This window comes from Aspergillus homomorphus (genome assembly GCF_003184865.1).
Source record: "Aspergillus homomorphus CBS 101889 unplaced genomic scaffold BO97scaffold_66, whole genome shotgun sequence".
NCBI lineage: Eukaryota > Fungi > Ascomycota > Eurotiomycetes > Eurotiales > Aspergillaceae > Aspergillus > Aspergillus homomorphus.
This window is the reverse complement of record NW_020291952.1, coordinates 104519-115283: the sequence shown is the minus strand read 5'-3', so window position 1 is coordinate 115283 and position 10765 is coordinate 104519. Positions and strand designations below refer to the sequence as shown.

At 49.2% G+C, this 10765-nt stretch overlaps 3 protein-coding genes across 3 annotated transcripts; all 3 read right to left on the bottom strand.

Annotated features, from left to right (window-relative positions):
- Positions 1–3194: 3194 nt before the first annotated feature.
- BO97DRAFT_409033 (uncharacterized protein) lies at positions 3195–5888 on the bottom strand. Its single transcript, XM_025695980.1, has one exon. The coding sequence runs from the start codon at positions 5750–5752 to the stop codon at positions 3413–3415; it is 2340 nt and encodes a 779-aa protein (XP_025546618.1). The 5' UTR covers positions 5753–5888; the 3' UTR covers positions 3195–3412.
- Positions 5889–6330: 442 nt separating this feature from the next.
- BO97DRAFT_378568 (MFS transporter) lies at positions 6331–8617 on the bottom strand. The gene is made up of 4 exons (XM_025693119.1): positions 8159–8617; positions 7739–8104; positions 7612–7668; positions 6331–7550 (listed from the first exon to the last, which is right to left on the bottom strand). The coding sequence occupies exons 1-4, from the start codon at positions 8226–8228 to the stop codon at positions 6382–6384; spliced, it is 1662 nt and encodes a 553-aa protein (XP_025546617.1). The 5' UTR covers positions 8229–8617; the 3' UTR covers positions 6331–6381.
- A 1395-nt stretch (positions 8618–10012) lies between these two features.
- On the bottom strand, positions 10013–10557 carry BO97DRAFT_356398 (uncharacterized protein; the record flags this gene model as incomplete). The annotated part of the gene is made up of 3 exons (XM_025692170.1): positions 10013–10066; positions 10129–10235; positions 10299–10557. Coding segments are annotated over 3 exons (420 nt in total), but the record flags the coding sequence as incomplete, so codon positions are not given.
- Between the last annotated feature and the right edge of the window lie 208 nt (positions 10558–10765).

The window sequence follows — 10765 nt, the reverse complement described above, 5'->3', positions numbered from 1 at the left end:
AAAAAAAAAGAAGAAAAGAAGAGAAGAAGAGAAGGGAGCATTGAAACCTTCAAAGGCGGTACAATCCGGATAGCAACGGACTCTGGAAACATCTTCCATCCGGTCTCATCTCATTCTGCGTGCGTCCAGAAACGAATTGGAAAGGCATCCCGGTTTGACCCACTTGCCCTCCCCCTCAGAAAAGCGAGTGACAATGTGAGTGGCAGCTGAAATGCTGAATTGCGAATTGCTGAATCCGAAGCTTTTCCAACCCCATTCTCTCCGATGCAAAAGCCCCATCGGCCCGGTCACGTTACTCGAACCAGCTGCTTTAAGCCCGCCTGGGTATGGCTGTTAGCCTGTTAGTCATATCAGGGCCAGTGACTGGATTTCCAGTTTGGCCACCTTCAGGTCGGAGGGACCGGGAGCAAATTTGATGCTGCTTGATTGGGTGTTCAGTCTTTCCTCTTTATTTGAGATTTAAAGGTGGCTGTCTATCTTAATGCTCACCCCTATAAGTTGCCTACGGAGCACCGTTTGTGATGGCCATGGTAACCTACTGGCTACACCACAAGCGTGGCTCAACAGTCAGCAAGAGAGTCGTTCAGCACCGGGCAGCTGCGTCATCCTGCGCCGGAAAAGAATCCGGTCCCGCACAGCTGTGACTGGCCGAAGAAAAAGGTATGGGGCTCCGGTCTGGTCTGGTTTTCTGGGGCCTCGGAGTCGCTTCCGTCGGCTCCATGGGCATCATTGAGATTAGAGACATCATGGTAGTCGCTACCCTATGAATTCATGAATGTGCCGAGCAGCCCCTATTCTTGTCCGCTGGACATGGTTCTCGGGGCATAATCATTCATTGCTATGTTCCTTACTGGTGTGGGTCCCGGTCTAGTTCTATTCACCGTCATCCGGGGGATCTTGCGAACCAAGTTTCCGCAGGACTGACGCAGCCGCTCTGACGGTCAATCATTGCATGGAGTTTTGAGCTGTGTCGTGGCTGTACGTACATGCCTCGAGAGAAAGAGCACTTGCAATGCACACTACGTAATATACTAGCTACTTAGTATAATTGACCCCTCACCCTTGTACCGTACAAGGCATGGAACGCGGAAACTATTATACCGAGAGACAATTCAAGAAGCATCCATATCTAGGCTTGTCAAACAAGGTGCATGCATGTCCGAGCATTACTTACTGCTCAACCGCCATTTTCGCGTATGAGGTGTTGTCCCTTGCTCCTGTGTACGTATTACGTAGAGTGTGTAGATTGGTAGCCTGGAGACTGTAGACTCTTAGTAAGTCTGTAACCGCCTTAACTTAGTGCTACCACGGAGTAGCCTACTCGATCTCCGCACTTATTGAGTAGGGCCTGGGTCTCCTGGAGTCCTGGGATTCACAATCACAGACCCACCCATATTGGTACCCGTGAACCCCATCAGCTGCCCGATGTGGAATGGCAGCCGATCCCGCGTGCCGAGTGAGGAAGAGGAGGAGGAGGATGATGATGGGAATGGGGGGAAGAGGAAAAAAGAAGGGAAGGCGCCTACAAGTCAGTTCAAAGAGTTAAGCATATTTTTCGCCATAATCACCACGAAGCCATGTAGAGACTCGGATGTGTGGCTGATGACTTATGTCTCTCCCTCACAGGCCGAACAGTCTCGAATCCCGGTGATAGTAGACAAGCCCCCACGTGATGCATGTGTGTCCGATGTCACGCGTCATAGTGCCGACAAACGGCACTTTTATCGCAGGACATGATTCCTTTGGCTTAATGGGCGCTTGGGGTGCTGTCCAAGTGCAGATTCTCGGCTGGTATATTGAGCGTGCGATTTCCTGCTATACTGTCGACCGTATATTTTCTACCACCCTCCGACCCTTCAATTCGCGGCGGCCCCCTTCGACTAACATGGAAGCCAGGAGTGGATTTGGGATAAGGAGGTAAGATCTTCGACGGCCGTGACACAGACTGGTGGTTACTGGCGATAATCGGAGGAAGCAGGAAGCGGGCTTCCCCCACATTGTTCTGACGCCTGACCAAGGGTGAGTGACTCCTAATGAAGGAAGGATATTTTCTGTTCCCTGCTTGGAGAGAGAGAGAGAGAAGAGAGAGAGTCGGAGTGTGGGTGCGTATGTACCCTTGCAGCCATCTTTCTTTGGCTCGTGACGCCTCAAATACGAATTGACGATAACTTTCAATGGACTCTCATCAGCCTGGACCTGGAAAGGAGGAAATGCCATTGGACGAATGCACAACTCCGACACTCACGAGGGATTTTCCTAAGGATTTACTTTTCCCACGCCCAGTCGAAGAGACGGAATGTGGGACAGAAAGGGGAAGCTTGCCAATGAAAGAGCTGGGTTTATTACTGGATTAATAAATCTGGTTCACTTAGTTAGTAGGAGCACAGTAGCTAATGAAACGTGGAGTCCCGCGGCGTAGCGCTGAAGCACTCCGGATCCTCGTTCTAGAGCAAGCCCTTGCAGGGGCAAATTAGTAAAAAGATGGTCCAAACTTCTCCAGGCAATTTCCCCAGCCCGGGGAAGCAAACGCCAAACCCGCCACAACTGCACCGCCAAGTCGCCGGCGTCAGACGCGCAACTGCCTCATTGAGGCATGCTCTTACTGTTGGTTCCAACGTTCTTGAAATACAGTCAATCACTGTTCTTGTACAATTGCCCTATCTGCAACAGGAACCACGTAAGGGACGAGTGTGTTCCACGAGTAGGATTGGACATCTTAGATGTGCATGTATCAGAAATGATTCAATGTCCCTTTATACTCACACATTTGCCAGACTCGAGGAACACAAAGGGGGGCGGATGAACCCGCTTATGGTCACAGCCCTCCGGGCTACTGGTCAGGGATCAAAGGATCACGGCTTCTTGCTGCGGATGGCAACCCGATCGGTCAATGTATGGGCGACATGTTGTCAGAGAAATAAGAAAGGGCTGGAATGTAATGAAGTCCTATCCTGCATAACAGGCTGCGACCACAAGAAATCGATAAAAGCTGTACGGGCGGGAAATTACGGTTTCATGTACATACGAGGGACCTTAGACTGCCATCCTACTGTTGCTAAATCCACGCCGGTAAATGCTAAGATGATCGTAACCCATATCCGAATCGTATACTATCTTTAGTAAATGGATTTGGTATCAGTTCATTAAGAAGCTGTTGGTTTAAACTATTATATGCATTCTTGAACACATGAAGATCATCGTCCGCACACGTCCCTGATTCCAGGGCAAAACGCCTCCTTAGGATATCTCAACATACAAGGAAGAAATGAAGAAAAGCGGGAATAAAAGTGTGAAAAGGATATGTACCCGCCCATCAGGGACCATGTACACAGTACGCCAGGTCTGAGAACAACACCAAATGCAGAAAATAGGGGGAAAGCGATGAGGTGAGATATTGACAGAAGTGTGGATATTACGCACCACCACGGCCCATACGCTCTATTGAGCCCATGATACCACTGCGCCCGGGGGTGAAGACAGCAATTCCTGATTTACTGCCGCTGTTCCCCCGGGTCTGTCGACTGACCGGCGCTCCGATCTTCGGGATTTTTCTCTCTCGCTCTGACCCAGCGCCTGTACTGAGAGGACGGATGCTGCTGGAGGAACTGCCTTGGCTAACACTCTGCTGAAGATTTCCGGGTGCTGACTCGGTTCTAGATGGTAATGGGTCCAGTGACTGGTGCACCTGGCCCTGGGGTGACTGGGAAAGACTCGATTCACTCGGTGCGTGGGCGTGGATCGGTTGAATCGACAGCCATTCATCAACGGCGGCCACAAGTTCACCCTTCTCTGCTCGTTCAACCTTCAGCTCGGCATGCAACCGTTCGGTCTCGCCCTTGAGAGTGACCACCTCCTGCTGTAGACCCTTGACTTGCGCCTCCAGTACGCGCTTTTCCGCCTCGTGCCCTTCCTTCTCGTGGGAATGCACGCTAGGTTCGGCCAGGTGAGCTTCCGAGATAACAGCATCCCGCTCTATCTTCAAAAGCTCGTTCTCCTCAATGGCAGTCTTTAGCTTGCTTTCAGCTTCACGCACTCGCTTCTCCCAGCGAGATTCGTAGCTCTTCTTCAAGGCCGCAACCTTGGTTTCATGTTTGCTCTTGTACAGGGTGTGAAGCTCACGTGCAACTTTCTCAACGGCATCCTGGACCTCCTTCGCTGTCTCTTCGGCTGATTTCACACTAGAAGATTCCGTAGTTGAGGAGGCGTCGTGAGAGGCGGGTTTGCGAGCAGCAACAAGTTGACTTTGCAGCTCCACCACCCTCCCCTCGAGTTGTTCTTTAATCTTCTCAGCGTCGTCGGCCTTCTTTGCCAGTCGTTCTCTTTCCTGTTCGCCTTCGACAAATTCGGCTTTGACATTGCACAAAACGGCTTCCATCTCCTGCCCCCTCTGTTGCCATCTGACTTGTTCGATCTCCAACGTCTCCCTGCGGGTCGACTCATTGCGGACCTCCTCCAACGCCTCACCAACACGTCGCTCCGCATCTGCAACTGCCTGCTTGAGACTGGCAACCTCTGCCTCCTTGCCACTGAGGGTGGCTTTGAGAGAAGATATCTCGGAAAGAAAGCCAGATTTTAGGGATTCTACCTCCCGCGGGGTGACCGTGGGAATGGATCGTGGAGTGGGGATGCTAGGTATGTCGAAATCCAAGAGTGAAGCTTTGGCAGGTGATCTTAGTGCATCTCGAGCAGTTCTTAGGGGTGATCGTCGAGACGGCGAGTATCGCTCATTCTGCATGCTATGGCGTGCGCGTGAGAAGAAACCGGGCTGGTCTGTGAAATCAAGCAGATTGGGAGTCGCATCTGTGTCTTTGAGTTCTCTCTTTCTCGGTGTAATGGATTTCGACGGCGTACCAGCTTCTACTAGGGCGGTTTTTCTGGGTGACCTTTGCATGGTAGTAGGTGTAGCAGTTCCCAAGCTCTGGCGTGCATAGCTAACATCCTGGCTTGGGTTTCCTGGAAGCGATTGCTTCAATTTGTAAGGGGAGTCACTTCGCAGTTGCGCAAACGTAGTCATATCAGGCACAGCAGAGAAGGTACTGAGTCGAGTTTCATCCATAGAGTCCTGGGAGTCGTCATTCATGAAAATGTTGGTTTCGTGCATGTCGATAATTTCGTTATTGTCTAGTCCATCGTTGTAGACTTCGTTATCGTGAAGAACAGTAGCTATTTCGTCGTTGTCATTATCCTCGACCACGCTATGGACAATTTCTCGGTCTAGTATCTCCGCCATGCTCTCCTGGTTGCTAACAGGTTCAACGTCCTCGGGGGCGGACGCGCCAACCTCCGCAGCTTCTCTGCGACTGGCCACCTTCTTGTACCTTTCCTTCGACTCTTCGTCCGTCTCTTGATAGTCAGGCACTTGCTCATAGGAGCGTTTTCTGGGCGTTGCGGAGTGCTCGTTGATGCACTCTAAGGGTTGGCGGCTCATGGCGCGTAATCTCATAAAGTCAACTGTTTCGTCCCTTCCCTCGAACTGGAACGGGGAGCTAGGTGCTATCTGCAAGGACTCTACATCTGCATTGTCCTCCTCGCGAGTTGGCGACTCATAGCCAGGGTCGTGATATTCATCGGTTCGAAGCGGTCTCAGGGCGTTGTCCACCGGATTTGATGGACTCGAAGATATGTTCACTTGACCATAGTCCACTATAGAGCTCGTGTCTACATCTTCTTTCTCCATAGCGTCGTCATGATTTGATGAGATGGCGCGAGAGTTCTGGCGCGAGGACGTCAACGGCGATAGGGGCGTGGACATGGCCAAGAAGGGGGTCAGTCACAAGTAGGAAAAAGAGATATGATATGATGCTCGACTTGAGTAGCGGTAACAGGCACTACGTTACCCACGAGTTAGGGGGAATGAACAATCCCTGAAGCAGTGCACGAAGGCAATGTTGGGGTTTATGTTCAAGATCGGTCGGCGTCTATTATGATTTTCCGTCTGTTGCCAGGATAAGAGATAAACAACACTAGTCCTAAAGTGGAATCAGCAGAGGCATACCGTAGTATTAGGCGGTGTGAAATGGCAAATATTTATACAATCTCACCGCCTTTCGATTGGCGCAGATCGATGCCGAGGAAAGTGCTCGAACCACTCGCGTTACATTAATATACATGTGTGTGATAGTTAAATGGGTAAGGTGTTAGTCACAAATGTTGATTTTATATAATTGTATTGGACCATCCACAATCATATTCTACATTAGTTGGGTACTGATCGAAAGGACCTGAATAATGTGCGAACGCTCAATTGCGGGCTTCGCGAGGGTTTCCATCTGCTCATAAGATAAGAATATGGTGCTGCTTGACAAATACCAAAATTCGAAGATCAATGACCAGCAAAAATAGATGGTGCTGATAGATTGAATTGATATGAATCAAACCTCATCATGTGTTTCTTCTACCATGTACGAAATCCCCATAGGTGTCCTGGTCAATGCCTTCATCAGCATCCGTCACGATGATATGGACAGCTTCTTGTTTCCACGAGGTTGCATCAGGTACATAACGACAATGCGCAGCAGGTTGTACTAGAACGGAGCTATGCTTCTTTTGCTGAATGAAGCACAGCTGCACTGCTCCGATGATGGCGACCAAGGTACTTCCCCACCACGCAAGGGCCGTGCACTCCAACTTTATACCGGTGCTGTACAAAAGTCCAGCGATTGGTGGAGCCATGGTGCGCGATAGAGCACCCGCAGATGCTGCAAGCCCGTTGATCTTGCCCAGAACCGAATCCGAAGGGCTAGCTTGCTTAATAAGAATTAGAAGGACTGGATAGTCGATGATCGAAAGAACGTTGCGAACGACCAGACACACAAAGATACCGGCAAGCATATAAGTGCCGGGAACATAGATCAAGAAGGGAACAATGAAGTAAGCGAGAGGATGCAGGATGGTGACAAGGACGAATAGACGCCATACTCCCAGAAAATGAGCCAATGTTGGGAAAACAAGGCTTTGAATCAATAACGCAATAAGTCCGTCACACGACATGATCAGGCCAACGGATTGCGTCGAAAGACCGACACCACCGGGAAATCGAAGAGCCGAAGTAGCCACCGAGTTAACATCAACGGCCCTCTTATCTTGTAAAAAGATAGGAAGTAGATGGTCGTATGTCATTGAGTGGTAGGTGAATATTGCCAAGGCGACAACAAGCATGGTCACCCGCCAGGTAAAGACGACCTTCCGTTGCGGACTCATATCCATAGAGCCATTCGAGAGCACATGCCAATCCTGATCCTCATGAAGGTGCACTTGATTGAAGGTTCCATAAGATTCGGCTCGTAGATCAGCTCCCGCAGTCGTACTTGCTCCTGAAGTTGCCAGTAAAGGGTGTATGACCGATGTGCTAACAGTGTCCTCTGCTCTAACGCGGGGCTGCATATCGGGATGCGTCTCTTTCAGTAGAAGCCAGCTGAAGATGATGCTGCAGAGAAGCAAAGCGGAGCAGACTAGATTAGGCAGCAGAAATGGGAATCGTCCAAAAATCCCGTCCGGAGCGAACAGAGTAGGATAACCTTCTGCGGGCTTTGCAAGAAGTCCCCCAATAGCTGCGAAAGATGATGAGTTTGAGAGTTTTCTCAAGAACGGATCAAACAGGCTCGCACTTACCTGGGCCAATAATAGTTCCAATCGACCAGAAGAACGGCATGATGGCATATGCTCGGGCTATATGGAAGCGAAGCATTAGCAGCAAGTACCACACTGAAGGGTGACACACTAGTATACATATACGTACGTTCGTGTTCAGGGTTTTTGACCAACTCGCCGACCATTGTCTGGATGACACCAATATTCCCGTTGAGTACACCACCCAAAGCTCGGCCGAACAAGGCAACCCAGAAGTTGGTCGCAAATCCGACCATGAGAAGGGATGCCATGGTGCCGAAGCAACCGGAGATGAGGACAGGCTTGCGGCCGACTCGGTCTGAAAGACTTCCCCAGAACATCCCTGTGAGAGCCTCAGCAAGCGAGAAGGTAGAGACAAGGATACCGGCATAGAAAGACGCATTGTTGTCATCGGCCACGTTGAAGTCCCTGACCATGACCCATGAGTACGGGAAGATGGATGTGAGGGCGATGGGCTCTGCGATACGACATATTGCTAGTCACGAACCATGTTAGTTAAGCCGCGTGTATTTATATGAGGTGATCATACCTAAGAGAAAAAGCTGAGTAGTGGGAAACTTATCGTCGGAGGCGGTTCTTCTCTGCTGTGTTAATACCATCTTCTGATGAATCAACCAAGACTCTTACGGCAGGCCCTCCGCGAGGCAACAAATCCCCAAATGAAAGGTTGTTCTTGCAGGCTGATGTTTGAGAAGTCGGTGTCTTCGATGCGTTTCTCTACCTTCTTCTCTGAGTTAATCTGAAGGTAAAAATGAGTGCAAGCCTCTAAGAATGTGAGTTTGTACTGATTCTATGGGCCTCCAAATTCGATTCCGAACTGGATATAGAGATGGAAACACGAGAATCGAAGGAATAGGCAGACTTTCAGGGCTAAATGAGCACGTGTAATGGAAGGTGAAAAGGTTTTAGGCCCGGATGAAAGCGTGTGAAAGGAAAGGAGCAGAGGATAAGAAGGAGAGTGAAGGAGGGAATAAGAAGAGACGTGAAGAGGCGAGGGTTGCCGAAGAGTGGAACCCAACTGATAAGCAAGTGTTTAAGTATGGATCTGACGGACAGGGCTGCAACTGCCCCGGGCATACATACTAAGTAAGTATTCCGGACAGTGCCAGTACTCTCCTGTTGCACCCCCATGGAACTACTACCCGGGTGCCGGCAACGTTGATCTGCCCAACCAGAACGCAAGGTTCATGCAGATTTTTCAAAGGAGAGGAAGGTGGTACAGCATCTGTACGATGCAAGCAAACTATATCTAGCACACACAATAGACTATGACTATAATTTCCTTCAATCGCAGTTGGCATGTTCGACTTATGTTCCGTAAGTCAAAAGGGGGTTTCCTGATCTTTCCAGAATAGAGACAGCATCGCAGTGCGCACAATAATCCGGAACATAGTTGCTCCTTGTACTTATTGCTCAGAGTCCATATACAGATGGTCCGACTTCCGTGCCGCGTGCAGATCTGTGGTCATGCTGACCTGTAGGACATTCCAGCCTACCAGCATTTCGATGCGCGGCAAACTTTATGGAAGGAGGTGGCAAAGAACTTCCAAGTTCACACGGATCGGGGACCAGTTGAATTTTGAAGGACCAAGCCGCAGCCTGGAGGAGGGCCCGATATATTGCAACCTGCGAAGCCATAGACTGCACTATGGCGACTGCAAAAATGATAAATGTGGATGAGTTAAGATGAATCTCATTCATGCCACTAATGCTGAAAAAGGCCTAGACGAGTGGTTCCAAGTTATAACCTTGAAGAAGTTTAGTTCTACTTCTGGCCCCGCACTTGCAAGTCTTGTTCCGCCAATAGTGATTGTCTGATACTACCCCCAATTTGACCAGACCAACAGTGGACAATATATAAGTGCTATAGGTGGACGTAGTAGCTTTTATAGGCAGAATCAGTGTGCACGTAAATCAATTTGAAAATCTCACAAAATCATGTTATGATAGTGTTAGATATTAGTAATAGTTAAGTACCAGTGATAAACTTAGTAACCCTGGTAATGATGGCAGCTACTAAGAGGAAGAAATGTACTTGGTGCTGGAGTTAGTCATATCGGTGCTTTTTTTCCTTACATACCTACTCCGCTAAGATAAAGTGAAATTATCCAATACGAAACAAAGCGCGTGCTCTGTCATTGGCCATTTTAGCCCACGGGGCGCTAATCGATCTCTTGAGATTCATCCATGATTAGATAGGAAAAATCCCAATCTGGAAGACATCTAGAGCATTGAAACCAGCACATCATATATCGCAGTGTTTAGCGAGTTCCATGGCGCGAACACTTTGAGTATGTGAAAGCTTTCTGCGTTGTACCCGACATAAAAGGTATAATTTCCCGGCCTAGCCTTATTCAAAAGATATCGTTTGGGTGAGATCAGTTTAGGAACCTGCATTGCCTGATATAGGTATATATGATCGTCGTTCTCTTGCAGCCTATGGTGATTTAGCGCCATTCAACTCAACATAGCCAACCACGGATAGACAGCAATACATACCTCCAGCCACTTCTCGACCCAAGGCTTCAGAATTGCCCAGGTCAAGAGGCTGCCCGTTGCAATCATAAAGATGAAGACGATGGCTTGGTCTTTTCTGGAATCTCGTTCTGCAAGGCGACAGTGGCATTAGCGCATCTTTCCGAGCAACGAGACGTAAGGCTGACCCGTACGAAAACATGTGGTAAAGACGTCCTCTTCCTTTGCCCCTTTACAAGTAGGCAAGTCATAGTCCAAGCAGAACTTCCGATTGCAGTCGTTGCAGCTCAAAGACCGGTAGTTCTTAGCTCGGCTATTCAGTATATTTGTGGCATCGTGACTTCGAAGATGGAAGAGACTGCTCAGTGTGGAAACGGAGTTTGGCTTTTCGGGATCAAGAGGAATGATAGTGCTGTTGGAGAAGCATGTACACTTGCAGAATGATGCAGGAGCTATGATCAGATGTAGTTAATTAGCATCGGTTTTGGACGATAGGGGAAAACATGTCGTGTCTTAAGCTTACAAGAAGCCACTGTAAGCGATGCGCAAGCGATAATCACGAGGCAAATAAGCAGCAGATCGAAGACTCTGCTGTGACGCTGCATCCTGCAGTTTATCGAGATAGATGGTGTGATTAGCCCCTCCTATCGTCAGTTAACTG